Below are 22503 nucleotides of genomic sequence, written 5' to 3'. Positions count from 1 at the left end.
TGTGCTAACTCTGAATGCGTCTCTCACAGACTGACAAAGAAGTTTACTTTAAAGGATTGTGCACTCAACTGTTTGCGAAATGGATCTTTGTGCTCATATAACCTACCTCTCTCATTTGGCACAAATCCAAATATTCCATAATATTTTCATATTTGCGATGTAACTTATCCGAATGCTAAACTATTATTTATTATGTAAATAATAGGCTTTGTACTTCAGTTGCGTTCAGTTGCGGTGACACAGAGGCAGGTGTGCTGTTGTTTGGCTCACTGTATTTTACTTTGATAAAGGACCAACTGTGCTGTCAATTTAGCAATGCTGGAACTGATGTGTGTTTTGTGTGTGTGTGTGTGTGTGTGTGTGTGTGTGTGTGTGTGTGTGTGTGTGTGTGTGTGTGTGTGTGTGTGTGTGTGTGTGTGTGTGTGTGTGTGTTTGTGTGTGTGTGGGTGTGTGCACGCATGCACGCCAGAGCGATCACTTCAACTGTTTCCTTATAACAGCAGAATCAACTTTAAACACTTAATATCTTATTAATAATGCATCACTGTATAATGATCTGCTTTTATTTGTGTACACTTACAATAAAAACAAAATATTGTGCTTTTGTAAAATAAAGAAAACACATAAGATATCACTTTCTGCTATTTGAGTTTCCTTTCTGTGTACAAATTAAGCTACTGTCACTACAATCTGAAATGAAATGAAAATTCTAGAATTGCCCGTTTTTGGCCCTTATACCATAATTCCTGAGTAGCAGGTGAGAAAGTATTTCCTCTGTCCAAGATTAGTGCGCCTGCCACATCAGAGAGCTTATCACAGGCCTCCCCTATCACTCAGACCACTGATCCAGGAGACGCTGTCATTGTCCTCTTGAGCAGATCTGGCCAGAACTCAAATAGTGGATGATGCTTGTGTGCAAGAAAGCTGTTTTGGAGTTCATCTATAGGTCATCTTGGATGCTGCTCTAGTTGTCAGTGTTCAATGAAGTGAAGAAATAATAAATGATTTTGATAAACGAGTCCCACACATTTTATGTCATAAGCCTGTATATCAAGTTTTTGTTAAGATAAAAATGGCATAATACCCGCACAATGTTGCTGTTAAAGTTGTCAGCATGTGATTTTCTTGTCTTTCTTTGGTTCTTAGGTACATACGTTCAGAGAGGTCCATCATCTTGGTGAACTTCTGTCTGTCCATACTGGCCTCCAATGTGCTGATACTGGTGGGACAGTCCCAAACTCTCAGTAAGGTGAGTATGTGTGTGTGTTTCTCTCATGTGTATGAGAGAAAGAGCTGAGAAAGAACAACTTTTTAGGTTCACATCTTGTTTCTTTTATGTTTTGCTCCATTTTGAAGATATTAGAGTATTCTGGGGAATTATATTTCCTTCCATCATGAATTTATTAAATTAACTCATTAAACTAAATAAATATTACTTTTGTGTTTATGGAAGTAGCCCCTATGTAGTTGTTTTTTTTGTATATATATATATATATATATATATATATATATATATATATATATATATATATATATATATATATATATGTATGTATATATATATATAGGTACATCTCAATAAATTACAATGCTGTGGAAAAGTTCATTTCAGTAATTCAACTTAAATTGCAAAACTTGTGTATTAAATAAATTCAATGCACACAGACTGAAGTAGTTTGGCTCTTTAAATTGTGATGATTTTGGATCACAATTAAGAAAACCCCACCAATTCACTATCTCAACTATCTCAAAAAATAATATAGGGCTGCTGTGAGTGCAGGTAGCATATTTCAACCCAGCAGCATGACAACATATGACCCTCGCAGCCAAAAAAAAAACAGACTTGCCCACCAGGAATCCTTCCGGTGCTCCCAATTAGCCAATCCGGGCCTGATATATATAAAGAGAGAGCTGGAGGGGGTTGGGGTTTGGGGGTAGTTCTTGTATAGCTTGTGGGGGTTGAAAAATAAAGGTGTGAATCTCTTGCTCTTTCATATGGACAGTGCCTGATGAGGGCCTGATGACTTGCAGAACAGGTTTAGTCCGAGTGTCTGTACGATTTAGCACAAATCGTAGGAATTTATATGAAAGAGGTCATACAAATTCATATGAATTATCCACCTCGTAAAATATGTATGAATTGCAGTGAGATCAGACTGGTTTTAAGACAAATGCCTCGTTTGGTTTAGCTTTTGCAAGTTTTGCAACTGCATAGGCCTACAGAGTATTACATACAATATAATATGGTTTGTTTTATCTCAGCAGAGATAAGGCGTTTCTGAAAGAGAGACAAAGAATCTGGCGAAAGAGACGCGCATCTGACATAAAGACTAAAACTTTTGTTCTAACCTTAAAGCCTTTGCTGCTTTGTACTATTTTCAGTTCTTCAGTTTAATTGCAACGCTGCAGTTGTTTTGGCAATACAAATGTAAAAATATATTGTAGTAATAAGAAACTGTCCCAAGACATCATAATTATTTTTAGTTTCATTATTGGGCGATTTCATGATTTAATTTAGTCAAAACCTGAAATATAATTTCTCACAGAATGCAATCATTACCAATACACTGAACCATATCTTTGTTTTTGTTTTTTTCTAAATCCCAAACAATATCTGCAGAATGTAGAAGGGTTGACCATTCATAAACATAAAATATAAATTTTATTTAAATTTTCGTTTTTGTATTTCAGAGTAAAAATCAATACAAAGGCATCTTTCCATTACGGACCGTTCTGAAAGCAGAGTTTATGCAAACACGTGTAAAATGCTTTAAAAACTTTAACAGAGATGTCTTGAAGCTATTTGATAGGTCTGCCCCGTCGTAAGATTTTTTTTGTTACTAGTCATTCATTTGTCATTATTCAACGAATCGCACGTTTATATTAAATTAACACAGTCTAATCCATAATGAACCTTAATATATTCCGCGCTCAAGCACATGCATTAAGCACAGGCAGATGTGGCCTAATAATTGTGAAAAAGGAGACATTTGAATTATTTATTAATAAACAAATGATCGCGAGGGCGCCTCCTTGTCATGCATGCACATTAATAATTTTCAGTACAAAAACTTGAATATAAATAGTAATAGAGCACTTTTATTTTAAGTTACAGTATGGGATCCACATTAAAAATAAAAATCTTCACAAGTCTACAACCGAGGCAGATACAGTTATAACCTGTAAATTAAAGGCTATTTGACATTTTAAAATGATCTAACAGCTGATGCCGCTCCAATTCGTTGATTTTGATTGTTTTAATAAATCTCTTTTACATTAAATAATACAGATACAAAACAGGTTAGGTTAGATATTATTGTAAAAATAATAATAAAATGCTGCGAATAAGATTGCAGTTTCACATTTTGCAATTTAAATATTTTAACTACAGTGTTTTTCTTTAATTTTCTGACGACTGCAGCAGTCAAATGTAACACAACAGGAAGGCAAAGCTGACGGCTTCTTAAATGTGCTTTGATTCGTTTGTTTGATAACTTCTGGTTAAAGTGACACTCAGCGGTCAAAAGTTGCAAATGCACTTTGCAGCCGCGGTGGCAGCAGCATTCACGGCGGTAGAAAGCACATTCTGGTTGGCCACCTACTGCACTATATGCTTAGAGTTAGGATTCGAGTTTGGTTTAGGGTTACTTGCATGTAATTATGCATTAATGTAGTAAGTGCATGTAACATGTAATGAGGGTACCATAAAAAAAGAATAATTATTGAGTTCTGAATGTCACTTAACCTTGGATCCCAGACTCCATAGAGATACTCGTCTGTCTGTGGTACAGGTAACTGCTGTTTGTTCTCTTTCCAGCCTGTCATGACATGTAAATGGCCACGATATAATTTGAGAAAGTCAGGCAGGCACGTGCTGCAGACAGACACATGGAAGGTGCAAGAGGCTCAGCTTTATGTCAGCTGTGACATTCTCAATGAGGAACACTACAGAGGTACCTGAGAAATAAGTGCTGCCATTCAAATCCAACCTGTCACTCTTAGCTGCAAAGAAAACCGCAAGGAGGACCCCTTCCCCCTCGACCCAGACTTAATACTTCAGTAAATTCTCATATTCGGCATTAGTTTAAGAAAGTACAGATAAGGCTAATTTCGGAAACCATAAATGGTGTGAAATCCTTCTCATTTCCTGGGTCATTTGCTGAGCAGGCCGGTGTTTAGCATTAGAATATGCACCTCATTATTGTATAAAACGTCAGCGAGATACTCTGCTTACCGCTACTCATTTGCTTTCGCCGCTTACTTAAATCACACTTTTCTTTAATTCCAGCCTGCCATTTTTCCTGAGATACTATTCAACTTGTAACTAACCCATTTTCACTTTTTAAGTAGTGTCTCGAGGAAAAAAAGCCTAGACAGGATTCGTAGTTAGAGCTCATTTTCAAACCACAGTTGAACCAAGTCACTTTCTCTCCAAATGGACTTTCGTTAATGTCCACTGCTCGTTCCCACTTCTCCTTCTCAATCACTTCATCTCTCTCTCTCTCTCTCTCTCTCTCTCTCTCTCTCTCTCTCTCTCTCTCTCTCTCTCGGCTTCAATAACGTACAGCTGGGAGCCATTTGCACCTCTGTTTGCTTCCTCTGCTTTCTCTCACATCTTTTTCATCATTTCTTACTCCCATTTACTTTCTTCTTCTCTCTTTTGTCTCTAGGGACTGTGCACTGTTACTGCTGCCTTTTTGCACTTCTTCTTTCTGGCCTCTTTCTGCTGGGTGCTGACAGAGGCATGGCAGTCCTACCTGGCTGTGATTGGCAAGATGAGGTCCCGCCTCATTCGCAAGCGTTTCCTGTGCCTGGGCTGGGGTAGGACACCCGCACACACACCAGAAACTAACATTGAAGGTCAAAAGTGATGTTATTGTAATGCTTCAGCTTCAGTTTTTTTTTTAATCCATAGGAGTATAACATGCCAGCTCTTATCAATTCAGTCACATCAGATTATCTGCAATGTCTATGTGCTTTAGTGGAGCCCAATGACACACCATAAGCATGCCACAGAAGCTCAATGTTACTTCTGTATTACAAAACATAGATGCCTGATGGTTGATTAGAAATGCATTGTGTGCAGCCATCTTAACACTGGTGGGATCTGAAAGGACATTCAAGCACTTGCAGTAGAAAACGCATACTTCTTTTGTAACTTATTGATCCACTATCAGTTCCATTAATTCATAGATGCCCTTTACAGATATTGTGGAATATCATTGTCGCCCTCAGGGAAGTGGTAGATTTCTAACTTGGATGTCCAAAAAGTATCACTCATGTTACTCAAAATCTATCTATCTATCTATCTATCTATCTATCTATCTATCTATCTATCTATCTATCTATCTATCTATCTATCTATCTATCTATCTATCTATCTATCTATCTATCTATCTATCTATCTATCTATCTATCTATCTATCTATCTATCTATCTATCTATCTATCTAATGTGACTGGGCTCTTTGTCAGAACTTACTGGTTAAATAAATAACAGTGGAACGTTTGTGTGTGTGTTTCACCAGTGACACATTTATTTATTTATTTTTGCCTGCATTATACCCTGTCTGTTGTAAGATATATTATATTTAGGGCTGGTAATTTAACATGCTAATTAGATTAATTAATTATGGAGAAAAATTATGCGTTAAAATTATTAACGCATTTAACGCACTTGCCCTGCCCCAGACCTATGTGGATCATCTGCCATTTCATAAAGTCGATCGATAACTAATATGAGGCAGGGCAACAACTTACTGTGTGATGGAGCCTAGAGAATATCCCTAAATTCAAGATATGGGGCAAAATGCCCCTGTTTGAAATTTTGTCTCATATTTACTTCACAAAGTTAAGAAATATTACACAAGAAGTAGGCTAAGTGCAATATCACACGAGTGCAAATGTTAAATTATCTTTTCAGAGTAAATTCAACAAATTTTATGTGCAATTAATTTGATTAATTAATCACCACATCCTGTAATTAATTAGATTAAAAAATAATAATAATTTACCAGCCCTAATTATATTATATTACATTTATATAAAGATTTGATATTTTTAAGATTTCTGTTTGTGTCTCAGTTTATATATATATATATATATATATATATATATATATATATATATATATATATATATATATATATATATATATATATATATATATATATATATATATATATTTTTTTTTTTTTTTTTTATGCTGCTGGAAAAGTTAATTATTACAACATACAGCTCCTTTTGAATGGCCATCCACAAAGAAACATTATTTTGCCCACATAGTGTAGTATGTTTACAGAATTGACCAGAAGGAGCCAACTGACTATTCTAGCTATCCAAACTTTGACCCTCCCTCCCCCCGCAGGTTACAGTATGAAAGGATCACAGCTTGAATCCAGAGCAAACTCATGTTCCTTCATTGTGCGCTGCTTCCTCCAGAGCCACATTTGGATCCCGTTCATCCCCTCCCTTCCTACGTCTTTCAATCCTGTTCTCTAAACCGGAGTTTTTCTAATTGCCTTTAATTTCCAGAGTTAATCAGAGCATTGTTAATTACATGAATATTTCAGAGGACAGCTCATTATGTGTGGACGTGGCACACAGACATAGAGCGAGAAGAATGGATAGGTCTAATTAGCACATGAGTTAAAGCTGGCCTCCCTGACTGTGATGGCAAACACAATAGGGATGACACCAGCAGGAGAGGCCAGGAAGCCCTCACACACACCGGGAGGAGAGGGAGGATGGGATTTTACAAAGTAAAGGTCCCTGTACATGTAAGTGTAATCAAGGACCAATAAGTACACCTTCCTCAGTCTTAAGATGGGAAACATCATTCTGAAAAGGTCTTTAGCTATGATAAAAGTGTGAAAGTGAAAAGTGAAGTGACATTCAGCCAAGTATGGTGACCCATACTCAGAATTTGTCCTCTGCATTTAACCCATCCGAAATGCACACACACACTGTGAGCACACACCCGGAGCAGTGGGCAGCCATTTATGCTGCAGCGCCCGGGGAGCAGTTGGGGGTTCGATGCCTTGCTCAAGGGCACCTAAGTCGTGGTATTGAAGGTGGAGAGAGAACTGTACAGGCACTCCCCCCACCCACAATTCCGTCCAGCCCAAGACTAGAACTCACAACCCTTCGATTGGGAGTCCAACCCTCTAACCATTAGGCCACGACTTCCCGTGGCCTAATGGTTAGATAGTGTTTACTGTCGTATACTAAACAGTAAAATGCAGGGGTTTTTTTTTTAATTATTTTAATTTTTTTTATTATTATTATTTTTTTTACCTTTTTTTTGGGGGGGGGGGGGGTTACATTCATGAACATTTTATATTATATAGAATCTTGCAAAGAAAATACAAATATATATATATATATATATATATATATATATATATAATATTAATATTATATATATATAATAATATATTATATATAATATTATAAACAATTGTATAATATTATATATAATTATATAATCTTACATAATCTTACTGCATGTCACATTCATTCTTTCATTTTTTTCTTTTATCACTCTCTATATAAACATGTATATATAAAGTTTAAGTCAGAAAACATTGTAATTAAAGTCAGAATACATTTAATATTAGAGGCATTTGCCACTGATTTCGAAAATATTCGTTCCAAGCAAGTTCGGAGCAAACCCCTCCCTTCCATAAGCCTTCTCTACAAGCACTGCTATTGACAATTTACTTTAAAAAAAAAAAAAACAATAATATAGTGCGCCAATCCATTCTTACAATAATGACTGAAAATACAAAAACACTTATTCAAGTGAATCATGCCCACAGCTAAAGTTTATCTGCTAAACTGTGAACACTTAAAATGATAATGAGGGGTACGTTAGCAAAGTGCTAACGTGAGTAACTGATGAAACAATACAGATTGTATACCAAAATATGTCTACTTTAATATTCTAAGAACAACAGACAAAAGACGCGGTCTTAATTTATAATCCAGGACAGCTGTATCACAGGTGGACCAGCCTAACATCCGTTCGTATCTCCCGCATTAACACTATAACTGCCAGTGCCGCAAAATAAACAGGAAATTTCAATATGATTATAAAATGTGTGCTTCACTACATTCTTTATTTTTACATGAAGTAATTAGAGCAATGTCAGTCTACATAAATCGACACATTCTTAGGTTCACAGCGAATTATCAGAACTACTTCAGTAAGAATAATAGTAATATTGTGCTTTACATGGAAACCTAAAGCTGCACTAGGTATACATCACACATTGGCACAAAAATTTGACATTTTGAGCGCTCAGCTGATATTGTACACACAACCTATCAATCGTACTTACAGGTTGTGGTTTGGAGATGCTTGTTAGTCAGAAACAAAGAAGATTAGAAGCCAACAAAGATGAAAAGCCAAGAATAGAGAAGCAGTCCTCAGTTAAATGACAGCACACAACAAAAAGTTTGAATTGTATTTCTGTGGTATCCTTGAACACAGAGTTATCTCATCTTGATGTAAACACACTAATAACAGAAGTGTTTATGGGCAGGTCAGACTCTGTTTGTATTTTGTGGGCAGGCGGGGATTATGCAAATGTGTTACCAAGTGACATATACTGGTTACAGGCAAAAGATTTGAAAATATGATGACTTGTTTAGGCGATTCCTTTTGAGAGAAAACATCTTTATTTATCATGCATTTTTTTGATTAACACCTTTGCAGATTGTTTCCATTTTAATTGCTATGTTATAAATTGCCAAAGATATATTTTTCAAAAGCCCATATGACCTGCTCTTTAATTAAAACAAATTGGCTGTACTGACCATGTTATTTTACACTTTGTGCCCTTGGAATTCTGAACTGAAACATTTGAAACATATGCATTTGAAAACTAACTCCTGAAGCAAAACACAGTAATGTGCATTTAATGTCATTATACTATACGTCATTAAAGCTTTTTGGTTTCAGCTAGCATTCTCAGTTTTTCTATAAGAGGGTCACAGTGCTTGCTCTGTGTACTTGCCCTGTGGAGCGCTTTTAGAGAACACAGACAGGAACGTTTACACTGCTACTCTTCGGCCTCATGAAAAAAGATACATACACTGAGACCCATGGGAATTGCTCTCTGCTAAAGTAGCTTGTCTGGGGTCTGGGAGGGCACTGCGCACAGGGGGAATGGTGTACCTGTATGCCATGTGCATTTGTCCATGAAAAGGGCACAAGCTACAGAAAGTCACCAGTGTGAGAGGAGATTACTTCAGCTAACTTCCCCTCCAGCCTCTGGCCATTTGCCATTAATGGTTCTGAAAAAATAAAAAATTCTAGGTCGCATTTTCTGTTCTTAACTTTCCTTTTAGCAGTGCTTGTCCTCTGTTATTATACGTGATGTGCAATTTTATCTTGCAGGCTAAATGTATAAAATCTCTTAACTTTCACTGCATGTCAATATTCAAATTGCCAATTTTATTTAATTTTTTTTTCAGAATTTCAACTCAATATTCTTTATTAGTGAATAAATTCAATCAACTTTGCCACTACATTTTGCATTAAAATACTAATTTAAAAAACTTTTCAATTTCAGTGGGTTGTATTTTCCCTCTTTTCTTATCATAAGCTTTATCTTTCAGGTCTTCCAGCCCTTGTGGTCGCTGTATCTGTGGGTTTTACCCGGGCCAGAGGTTACGGCACGCCAAGTTAGTAAGTATCACTGATGCAGCACAGTTTCTTAAAGAACGCATATATGTAACATTAAAACATTGTTCTGGTTCTGTTTTGAGGGTTACATTATGTCAAGATTCAGTCAAGTCTCTGGATGTTAAAATAAATACAGAAGTACCTACAGTACATCTAAAATACATCAATATATTTATATAGTATAGTAATTTTGTATGATCACAGAGTACTTGGTAAAATGGGTAGTGGGTAATTTTGGATTTTCTGTAAATTACATTCAGAATAATTTAAAATACTGGTAAATAAAACAAAACAACCACTATAAAAATGCATTGAATTCCCCTCACTACAAAATTAATCATTTAAAGGGGTCATATGTTGCTAAAAAGAACATTATTTTGTGTATTTGGTGTAATGAAATGTGTTTAAGCAGATTAAGGTTCAAAAACACATTATTTTCCACATACTGTAGATTATTCTCATATGCCTCGGCTTTCTGAAACACACTGTTTTTTACAAGGCTCATCGGTCTGAGAAGTGAGGTGTGCTCGCGTGATGTAACGCAACAAGACCAAAAACAATGAAACCCATAACAAACAAGCTGTTTTTCATCCAGTGGGGACATACTTACTGATTATAATGACTTATACTGTATTTTTACACGTTGTGTGGCATCGCACCGCTTAGACATAAACCCATGTCTGCATTTGTGATCTGAGAAACGACAAACAACAAGCTCTACTCTACACTGCTCAAAACTCGCGTTTGAATCATGAGTGGCAAATCCTTTAAATATGTAAACATACTTACAGACTGTGAGTCAGATCAGCCGGCATTGTATTCTACTCTCCCAGGATCAGGAAAATGTCCTCCATTAAATGTGCTGCACACATCTGAATATTTGGGTTGAACTGTTCTGGAACGGTGTTGTAAATACAACTTAACCACTGATTTCTAGTTGGGTTCTCTTTTGGAAGGCCAAACAAAGTGTTTTCTCTTTAACAAACGAAACAGCATCTTCATAACATGGCACCAGAGGCAACAGCTAGAATCAAAGTTATGGCTTCTTTCTTTGCATGAACATTTGGGCAGTGTTATGCAAATCTTCCCACATCGTGACGTAGACCCTTTAAGTTTACTAGTATTCAGAGCAGAACAAGAATAATAAAATAAACATTTAGCATAAATGACAAGCCTAAAAAAATATTGTAAGTGAAACTGAAGAAAATCGCGTTTTACATTTATTGCAATATATATGACACATTTGATTCCACTATATAGAATTTCACAATTCTAAGAAAGATGAATTTGATATATATATATATATATATATATATATATATATATATATATATATATATATATTATTATTTTTTTTTTATCAAAATATCATAATTAATTTTCATTTCAAGAGAATAATGAACAAATAATAGGTTATAGTTAAGTATAGAGATATTCTGCATGACCATATTCTACATCCCTAATCTTACACAGTATCTAAACTTAACAAAGGAGCAAATCAGGATTTATTTTTTTATTTTTATTTTAGTTTTATTTTAGGTAAAAGCTGAATTGGACCAAAGTGGAACGTGTCGAAGTGTGACCAAAATATATATATTTGAAATCCAAATCCAAGTCTGAAAATAGCCAAGGTTTTACCAACGGATATGATTTCATCTTTGATGCACAGACAAACACAAGAAATGTGGTGTTTTTGTGAGTGTATGCTGCCTAATGTTGGCCTTCTACTTTGGAATTATTTTTAACAATAATCTAGGGTCAGAGAGTCCTCAGAAAGTCTTTTACTTCCTCTGTTCATATGGATTCCCACAAAGTGGTGGCCATTTTCTGCTGCTCTGTATATAATGGTTTCTGTCTTTACTGCACTGCTAAGCAATTGATTTCAACCAGGGGGCTCCCTGACTAAAAGCTGAAAACAATGGTGGCCTTTGAGCGCATTAACTGGATACGTCTGACACATGGATTCCCCTCAAACCAAAGGACACATTTTGGAAACACTGCCAAGAAGTCAGCAGCCTCAGATAACCTCACCGCCGGGCTCAGTAACAGCCTGCTTACTTCACAGGCTCTCTTCTCTACAGACGTATGCATGATTGAGAGCATACGTCTATGATCTTTTCGCAGAGGACATTTCACAAGGACTCCAGAATACAAAATAAATTGAAATCTGTTTGATTGCACTTGACCAGAACATTTGCAAATATTGAAATAGCTCTATTAAAATCATGATTAAAAATGCTCATCTATAAAGTATGACCTTCCAGCTTTTGTTAAGCTGCATGTTTGTGAAGAATTTTAACAGGCAATATCTGTATCTGTCTTTTATTTGGTCTCTGCAATGAAAGCACTTTAACAATATGACATTTCCAGTAATCAAGTAGTAAGATGAAGATTTTCTCAACTCTGGCTTGTGATTTGCAGTGTTTATATTTCACTGTATCTCTTTCTTTCTCTCATCTTCAGTTGTTGGTTGTCTCTGGAAGGAGGGCTGCTGTATGCATTTGTCGGCCCCGCTGCTGTCATTGTACTGGTAGGTTTCAGACTTTCTGCATTTTCATTGGCTAGATTTAACCAACATGAGCTCCACCCACTTTAATATGCATTTTAAATATATCAGGCCGGCAGTCGAAGAGAAAAATCACGAATGAGATTAGAGTTGAGGCCTGCCTCATTTCAAATGTGTGTATTTTTCATCAGTGTGTGTCAGGTTAAAATTCACGAGTGAACTTGATGAGCTTAGCCCAAAGCAACCAAAGTGTGTGTGTGTGTGTGTGTGTGTGTGTGTATCATCCACAAGCCCCAGTTTCAGGTGCTGTGTGTTTTCTGTGAGATGTTTGCATTGTTTTTCATGGTCAGATGTGATTTGCGTTGTTTGTTTCTTGGTGGTGTCGTGAAGCGGCCCACTCAAACAAACAACTGCAAATGAGATTTGGGCATCTGGAGATGCTGGCTCCCTCCTTGGAGAGGCAAATCTAATTAATGGAAAAATAATTAATCTTGCCTCTAGCAAATAGTAAAACGGAAGACCTATTGTCTAAGCTAGCGCCTCGCATGATGGGAATACCAACAGCACTCGTAAACATGTTAGACTTGGTAGGTTGGATGGTGGACTTGGTATGCTCTCCAAAGCAGAATGAACAGGCTGAGTGTTCATTCAGTGCAGGGTTTTTCAACAGGGGTCTTTTTTGGGTCCAGATGATTATTGTTTCATCTCAAAATATATTTTTCAATAACAATTGGGTAAAACATTACTTAACAGAAAAGCTAACATGAATTAACAATGAATAATACTTTTAGAGTATTTATTTATTTATTTATTTATTTATCTCAACATCTAATTTATAAAATGTTGATAAATGAATACAAATTGCGGTAAATGTATTATGAACAAAATGCAGTACCATTCAAAACTCTGGGGTCAGTAAGGAGAAACAATGCATTAAGAGCTGGTAGGTGAAAACATTTTGAATTTGAAGATCAGGGTTAATTTAAATTATTTTGACTTCTGGAAAACATGTAACTATATAATTATCTAGTCTCTGAAGGGCAGGACTAAATGAAAAAAAAAATATGATGTTTAGGCAAAATAAGAAATATTTACACATCTCAATTCTCATTAAAAGTTTAAACCCCTGGCTCTTAATGCATTGTTTTTCCTTCTGGAGCATCAGTAAGTGTCTGAACCTTCTGTAATAGCTGCACATGAGTCCCTCAGTTGTCCTCAGATCGATCTCAGAATCCTACAGTCATTGTTGGAAAGGGTTCAAATACACAAAAATGCTGGAAAAACAAATAATTTGTGGGACCTGAAGGATGTTTTTGAAGAATAGCAGACAGCTTAACTGTTCAGGACCAACAAGGGACTCGTGAGCAACTATCACTAAACAAAAACACAGCTGTGGATCACAATAATATCTTGATAATATGACACTGAAGAATTAAGTAAAGTTCTAAATTTATATAAAAAATACATCTTAAAATATTAAAATAGAAAACAGTTATTTTAAACTGAAATACTATTTAATATTAGTCTTTTTACTATATTTTTTATCAAATAAATGCAGCTTAGGTGAGCATAAGAGGCTTTTTTAAACAGAAATCTTACTAACCCCAAACATTTAAATGATAGCTGTAAATTAACTTGTCCATAATTAAATGTATTATAGTGTTACCATTTTTTTTCTTACAAATCTAAATGTTAACCTACAGTATTAACTTAATATTACCTACAGTCAGTCCCTCCAGAAAAACGCGATTATGCGATCGCCTGATTTAATGCATAATCAGCCAAAGGCCGCATATTTATTTTTTTCAAATACACCGCTCTTTTGCCACATAAATTGCAGATTTCCGAAAGCAAAATATGCGGGGCTGGCATGATTTCATAATCCCTGTATTTTCGTTGCAAAAAAACTCACATATATATTAGCAGAAAGTTGAAAAATGTTTACTTCACACGCGTTAAGCGCCATTTTCCTCCGATTGCCATGGGAATCTTATGAAGTGACGTAATTACGTGATGTGAACATCATCTGCAAACCCCGTGGTGAAACCAGGGTGAAACTTGAAGCGTGCAAATCATTCTTATTTGCCAACAAAAATAAGCTCAAAAGAAAGCGCGAAGCAGTTTCCCGATTTGTTACATGACAGTGGAGCCAAATTATATTGCAAGAACTTGCGAAAACTGATGAAATAGAGAAAAAAAGGTGATTCCCCCCACACCCTTCTCACTAGGCTACTAACACTGTTGTAGTTTCATTCAGAAGTTGATGCAACTTTACAGTTGTAAGATTGCACTTTTTTTGTTACAGAACAGTACCAAAAACTTACAGTTGTAATTATATTAGTAGTATGTAAAATAATTTACGTTGCAGTAAGAGATTGCAACTTAAATATTCTGTGATTTAATATGCTTGCTTATCATAGGAGGTAATAAGTAATTAAGGTAGTAGCCTAATGAGAAAAAGGTGTTGGAGGAATCACTAGGGCTGTAGTACTCGAGTCCGGTCTTGGACTCGAGTCCGGACTCGAGACATTTTTCTGTCGTCTCGGACTTGTCTCGGACTCGTTGCATTTGCACTCGGACTTGTCTCGGACTTGGCCATTGGACTCGCCAAGTCTTCTAGTTGGTCTCGACCGAGTCCAGCAAAAAAATAAAATAAAAAATTTCTCCTTCAAAACAAAACCACATTTGAATGATGTCACGACTGAAAACGTGTGGCGCGCCGCTCTCCTTATTTCCAAAGCACTCAGTAGCCTGCGCTTGCGCTCCAGTGGCGTCTGCTGTTGCTGGGCAACCATGACCCGCTCTCCATGATGACGCAGAAGTTTCAGCAAAGAATAAATGGAATTCCAGCACTTAAAATCACTTTCAGTAGCTCTGCTAATAGATTCATTTAAAAAATGGCTATCCTTGTACAACTATGATAATCTGTTTCTCCATCTTGCCTTAGCTTTCAGTATTGTTCCGGGAAAGGATGTGCATGACCAGTGGTGCACTTACTGCGACCTGAAAAGTTTAGATGTTTCCAATTTAATTTTCTACCTGTTAGATTGTGTTTTATTCACGTCTACACCTAGATAGCCTTTTTTTTATCAATAAACGCGTATTAATGTATAGCGTTATGCAACAATTACATATGTAAATTTTAAAAACTTTATATATGACATTACATATTTACATTTTCATGTAACAGCCAGTATTTGTATCTGTAACAATCACAAAATTTTTCCTATCTGCATTCGGATACAACATCGTACAGTTACTTGACAAGACTGTTATGACTTTTTATATATTTTTTCGTAGTTATCACTGAACAAGTATGTCGTGTTAAACTGAAATAATTATTAATTTCTAAAATAATATTTATCATGCAAGCAGAGAGATGTCATGACAAACGTTTAGTGATCATTTGAACACGACTGAATCTATTCAATGCACACATTCTCATTACGCAGAACACTTTGAGCGAGTCTTAATGTTAATGAACTTCACTAAACAAATGTGTGTGTGCCGCGCAAACCAGCAAAAGGTAAAGATGCAAACATGTAGGACAAGTAGACAATGTATCCGTATCGAAGCTGATTATTAGCCTACTCTTGAGAGAGAACTGGTTTGGTTTTTGAGAGACTGAGACGCGCAGCGCGGCTGTTTGATTGGCGAGCGCGCTGTTCTTATTCCATTCATTCGTATCATGGTAGCCTAAGCTTTCAATATATGCCTTTTAAATATATACAAATAATATAACGTGTAGCTATGATGTATTATTATAGGTAAAATTCCTCTTGCAACGCTCTGATTTCTGAGAGATAAACAGAGAGGCGACAACAATGCGGTGTTTGATTTGCGATCTTTTCACTCATAAAGTTTACATTCATTCACTTCTGGCGCTGATGCCCTGGCTCACCTGTTATCTAGCAAACACCAGACTGTGTCAGCTTCAGCCGAGTATTCAGGCAAAATTATTCCTTGAGCGTCATTCGTTTTTTAAGCCATTATTCGTGCCATTCCGAATAAGGTATTCGGCTTCAGGCACAACCCTAATTATTACATTACATATTTTATTTTTACATGCAACATAGATAAGGTCATATAGTAACAGCTCCACGCAATATTGTAATTCTAAAATTCACGTCGCACTTGCAAACACTTTGTATGCATTATGGTTAATGCATGCTGGAGTAGTCGATTGTTTCCAACAGCGCCGAGTAGTCTATGCAAGCACTAGCACAGTATGACAAAAATTTCGCTGTATTTATGTGCGCATGTCCAGTAGAGCCAAACGTATCCATTCTAGCCTTGCTGCGCGCATTTGTCATATCCCGAGCTTTGCGTGTGTCTGTGCACTGTGCCAATTAGGCATAGTCATATACATTTTGACCACAGATATAATGTCAACAAAAAATAAAGTACATAAAAATTATTTGACCTTACAGTTCCAAACTTTGTTTGTTTATCCAAGTTTAGCTCCCAGGGTCGGACTGGGGGTAAAACCAGTACTCATTAGCAAGGCCCCAAAGGAAGAGAGGGCCCTTGAAAAGTATGAATCTGAAATATATATTTTTTACCTGGATATTTTCATGGGTGGGGGGCATGGGGGCCCATCAGGACTGCCTATGCATAGGGCCCAGGATCTTGTTTAACGCCCCTGTTAGCTTTAACCCTAATTATACACACTTGAACCTAATCAAGCTTTTACTAGACACACTAATCTTCAAGGTGTTTTAAGGCCAGTTGGAGCTAAACTTTTCAGGACATTGGCCATCCAGGATGTAGTTTGGAGACCCCTGTCCTACAGAGTTGTTACTTTGCACATGCTTTTTGATCATTACAAATAATAATGTAAAATGATTTTCTTAGAATAGGAGATATGCTTTCTCTCGCATCACAAACATTATCAGAAGTTAAGTATGTGGTCTTGAAGAGGACCCTTTTTTCTTTCATTTGGACTCGGTCTTGGACTTGGACTCGAAACTTTTGGACTTGGACTTGACTTGGACTCGAACCTCTTTGGACTCGGTCTTGACTCGGTCTCGACTAGTCCTGGACTTGGACTTGACTTGGACTCGACAAAGCCGGACTTGACTACAGCTCTAGGAATCACCTTTTTTTCTCTTTTTCATCAAACTGCAGTTTTTGCAAGTTCACACAATTTCATTGCATAAAATTGCAAAAATATCCCGCATATTCCATCGCATTTTTTTAGAAAACGTACCGCAAAATCAAGGATTTTTTCCCGCAACAATCACCAAAAAATCTGCGCTTTTCTGGAGGGACTGTACAGTATGTGTTCCACTTAAGCTTAGCAGTGTAAGCATCATAACAACATTGTACTAAATGCATGTTATTATGGGTTTCAAATCAAATCCAGTACAGGTGTTTTTTTTTTTTGTTGTTGTTGTTGTTTTTTTTTTTTGTGCAATAGACTGCTGCTTTAACAAAGTTGAATGCAGCTGCTGTGGTCACTGTTCATGTGCTGGTATAAAGCAGTCAGGTGTCAGTTAACAGGAAGAGATTGTCAGTCTTGTGACCTACAACCATATGCCCTCCTGTTGTAATACAAGATAAAGAGTATAGGCTTGGCTCAAATCCTGTGTCAGTGGCACGTGTGTGTGTGTGTGTGTGTGTGTGTGTGTGGTCTTTCTATGGCCTTTGTCTAAGCTCCTCTTCAGTGCTGTCCAGTGGGCAGCTGGCTGAAGCGGACTGGACAACAATCTGCTGAGAGAGAGAGAGTGGGTGAGAGACATGGGGGCATTACTGTTCCTTCATGATCCCACCTGCTCATTTGCTTCCAGACTTAAATCTACAACACCTGTCACACGCTGTTAGAGAGCCACTGCTATAAATGCTCCAGGGTTAAATGTCACCATGCAACAATGCTTTATTGTCACACTACCCTGAGTTTATCTATATTAAATTCTGGCCAAAAGTACTAAATAATTTTATTCCACTTAGATTTCTGTCTGTCTGTCTGTCTTTCGTTCTATCTATCTGTCTGCCTGTCTGCCTGTCTGTCTGTCTGTCTGTCTGTCTGTCTGTCTGTCTGTCTGTCTGTCTGTCTGTCTGCCTGTCTGTCTGTCTGTCTGTCTGTTTGAGTTTAAAAGGCATCCTTGTTTCAGTTCTGAATGGAGCAGAACCCTTTTGCTAACAAACAACATTGCTCTCACCACATGAATCATGATGGTTCTAACAAAACAAATAACACACCTTCTATCTCTTTCCTGCAGGTGAACATGCTGATTGGGATAGTGGTCTTCAACAAGCTCATGTCTAGAGATGGTATCTCAGACAAATCCAAGAAGCAGAGAGCAGGGTAAGTGAAGGGCAAAATGATGACTATGTGATACTCATCTATTTCTGGATTTGTACCAAGTCACTCATTTACCACTAGCCGAAGGTTTGAAAATATCTTGTCAAGTATTTGTATGGGTGAAATAAATTACCCATGCACTCTCTCTCTTTCTCATTCTGTCACTCATTTTCTATCTCTCGCTCTCTCTCGCTCTCACACAAACAAACACACACACACACACACCCACTAAAAGTTGAAAAACATCAGACTGAAAGCCAAGATATGACAGCTTCATTAATGGACTTGTATTGATTTGCTGGCCCGCTAACCTCAGTCTAGTCCTCTGATAGCTCTGTCATTAGCTAAGTGTATATTCATTGTTCATGTAACTGCATATACTGACAGGATCAAAGAGCCCTTGTGCTTTTAAAACGTTTGTTCTGTTTTGCCTTTGTTTGATTGGACACAAAGCAGAGCGATCCATTAAACACTTGTGTTAATGAGTGGACCCCCACATCCCTCACCTCAAACGAGAGGCTAAATCGCACTGAGAGATTGAATATTCCCATTGCGCTCCATGAATCCCCTACCTGGGAACTTCAAGAGCATTCCCCCAGCCCTTCGTCTTTAATTAAACTAAGGCTACATCAGAAACCCCCATTTTTAAGCAAAGATAAGTGCTCTACATTGTTTAAAATGAGCTCACGGTTCAACTCCTGTCAAGCTCATTGTCATGCATGAACATGTTTTCACTAGTTCTATACTGAAGGCATGAGGCAGCCTTAATGCTCACAGTGCAACTGAATTAGTGCATCTAATAGCTACCAATAGCCTCTCCGCATTGAGTGTACGCTGTAAAACTGTCATTTAGATATGTGGCATTGCTTTGGTGGACCACCACACCGACGTCTTGGCAGGAAACTGTGGGTCTTACTAATTGAATGAGAGGCTAATCAGAGATCTGAGCTAATCCAATGACTGGCTATTTGTAATCCCTCCAGGCAAGAGTACATTCTGCAATTTTGCCCTAATTGATTTGTCTTTTTTCCACCTTTTTCTTCTGTAATGTTTATGTAGAGCGGAGATGTATGCATATTGGGAGTTGCAATGGCTAACTATGGGATTTTTAAGATAGTGGCTTTGATATAAAAATGCCCTAGAGTTTAAATTCATTCATTTTCATATTCACACACTGTCTCATGCTGTCTTTCACATACAGTGCATATGCTTTTGCAATGATTTTTTAGTTCAGCAAACATCATTGTTCATTGCTCATATTTACAGTAGGTTTTAGGACATTGTGCATGAATGTTTCCTTATGTCCAACTAATTTTTAAAGCAATCTGACTACACCTGGCGGGCGATAAAATAGACCTCAAGGAGGGACCCAGGCCATATCTAGAGACCACAGTATCAGATCATTGGAAGTGGGCCAATAAGCAACCGCATTGCAAGTGCAAAACCCCCTTAGCAAGAAACCTTAATCATATTTTATTCACAATCCTTTATTATTATTATCATTATTATCATTGAGGTGGTGGACATATTTCCTGAACAGTCTTTTTTAGTAAATTAAATACTAAACTAAATTTAGCATCATGCTTTCTGTGTTTTAAGGCTGTGTGTGCAAATGAAACACAAGTCCACAGTTGTAATAAGCTGCTTCTTCTCTTAATGGCTGATCCCGAGTGCCCTTCATTTCCATATTTCTGATATTCAGAGCACTTTCTCCAAGTATGTGACATGACTTTACACTTTAAATCAGCATATCAGAACCTACACTAAATTAAAACCAAATGAGATAAAGTATATGCATGTACTGGTTTTGTGTATTTTATTTACTCTCCATACAGTTAAGCGAGTTTATTTAACTGTCGAGTTTGGGTCAAGTGTAGGATGTCTGTTCACTAAAGCTATAAAGCACTGGACAAATGAATTCCATTTAGCCAAAACAAAATGTTTGTCTTAATTTCAAATTTATTGTTATTATCAATGCTGAAGTGCTGGGGTCTGTTCTTCATACCTTGCTTAATACATCTGAGATGATTTGACAGATGTTTTAATCCTGATAACTGATCTCTAGATAATTTGGCTCTTCAAACAAGTTAGCAGATTATAAGAAAATGTCTAGATTATGTTGTCTAAAATGACTTTCTGTTGTCATGTTCATTAAAAAGGGTAGATATAGCCATACTTGAAACCATGATCAGCAATGCAGTGATTGGCTGGCACCAAGACAGCAATGTACACAATTGGATTCTATGATGTATTGAAAGTTCAAAAGAACAGAATTCATGTGAAATAGAGTTTCATTTATTTATTTGTATTATTATTTTTGTAACAATGTAGTCAATGTAAAGTCCCAGCCTGGACCTTAAAACAAGAATAATTTACCAAAAAAATGGAATTTCCCAAGACGTCCCAAGAATATATCACGAATATAGGTGTAACTTGTATTTTTCCAATTCAGTTGGTTTTAGCATAAATCTCACTTAATTTAAACATTTCTTCACTTAAAACAAAGTGGGAAAATCTCCCAGTGGCACAAGACAAAATACATTTGTATTCACATATTCACACATACATAATCCATTGTTCCTGATTAAAAAAATATATATTAAATGTCCTTTACATTTTTTTGCCACTTTTGCATCTCAGACTCTTACTCGTAAAGCTGAAGGGGATTGTAACAGGGTTCATTAAAAACTGAACTTCCTGGTTAATGACCTGAGGGAGACCAACCTGGACATGCTGATCTGCTTTCTAACAATGTTTACATAAATCAGGGGGTCATGGGTGGTATCAGGTGTGTGTGTGTGTCGACAGCGAGAGACTATTCTTCTCTCCACAGCAGCCGTTCTCCTGTTTTCACACACAAATACTCCTCTAATACACTCACACACTTCAGCGAGCAGCTGAAGTAGGTTAGTCTTTGCAGCTCCCATCTGCCTCATCTGCTGATTGTTAATGATCTGTGGTCGCATTCTACTGTGTTTCTCTCCATTTTCTCATTTGCCTGCCATCATCGTCTCTCTCTCTCGTTCACACACACGCGAGCTACTTTCACGCTGTGACATTCATTACAGATCTCACTGTCATTGCTGTTGATCATTGCTTGATGCTGTTTTCTTGGCATTACTTTAATTTTCTCTTTCTCTTTCTTTTTTCCTCTCTATTTTGTATTTTGTGTTCCCTTTCCTTATGTGTGTGTTTTGTCATTATCACTCCATTCTCAATTCCCCTACATCCTACATTCAAACCTTTTACCTTTGTGGCGTTTGTGTGTGTGTGTGTGGATGGATATTTATGAGGTTTTTTTTTTTATATATATATTCCTCTTTACCTCCCTACTTCTATATATTCCCGTATGAATATATATATATATATATATATATATATATATATATATATATATATATATATATATATATATATATATATATATATATATATATATATATAAATGTGTGTGTGCGTTGTGTGTGTGTGTGTGTGTGTGTGTGTGTGTGTGTGTGTGTGTGTGTGTGTGTGTGTGTGTGTGTGTGTGTGTCTGTATTGGGTCCTGAAGTCCGCCGTTGGAAGCGCGTAACAGGCTGCTCCTGAAATGCTCCAAGTGCGGCGTGATCTCCAGTACCGCCCTGTCCAGCTCTACCGCCAGCAGTGCCATGTTAGTCTCATTCCATATTCTCTCTTTATCTCTTTCTTTCTTTCTCTGTGGCTTTCTTTTCTCTCTTTTTCTATCTCTAGAGCCCAACACTGACAGTAAGAAACAGAAACTCTTCAAAGAGCCACCCTCCTGTCTGCAGACTACATAATTTTCTTTTGCAAATCATTAAAAAGATATAGCAAAGATGGCTTTGGAAATCAATATATTGTTTATCTGTCAAATATAAGTGTACATAAACCACTGTTCAGTGCAATGTATTTTGAATTATAAAAGTGTCCGAGACAGACTTGGGGCCCATTAACACAGAACACGGTTTCGTTTAAAAAAAATGCAAGGCGTTGGCGGTGGAAGGGG

The 22503-nt window shown here is 36.9% G+C and overlaps 1 protein-coding gene across 6 annotated transcripts in view; it reads left to right on the top strand.

Moving 5' to 3' along the window:
* Positions 1-22503, top strand: part of LOC127979355 (adhesion G protein-coupled receptor B2) — a 274746-nt gene that overhangs the window by 224536 nt on the left and 27707 nt on the right. For 5 of the 6 annotated variants that reach the window (XM_052584740.1, XM_052584744.1, XM_052584741.1 and 2 more), the window contains exons 18-23: positions 1147-1249; positions 4671-4821; positions 9624-9693; positions 12154-12220; positions 18418-18503; positions 22051-22149. In XM_052584740.1, coding sequence (XP_052440700.1) covers positions 1147-1249; positions 4671-4821; positions 9624-9693; positions 12154-12220; positions 18418-18503; positions 22051-22149 — 576 coding nt within the window. The remainder of the gene's footprint in view (positions 1-1146; positions 1250-4670; positions 4822-9623; positions 9694-12153; positions 12221-18417; positions 18504-22050; positions 22150-22503) is intronic. The other variant, XM_052584743.1, reaches the window with a different exon arrangement.

The sequence above is a fragment of the Carassius gibelio genome, chromosome B19 (assembly GCF_023724105.1).
Source record: "Carassius gibelio isolate Cgi1373 ecotype wild population from Czech Republic chromosome B19, carGib1.2-hapl.c, whole genome shotgun sequence".
Taxonomy (NCBI): domain Eukaryota; kingdom Metazoa; phylum Chordata; class Actinopteri; order Cypriniformes; family Cyprinidae; genus Carassius; species Carassius gibelio.
This window is presented reverse-complemented; position numbering and strand designations above follow the sequence as displayed.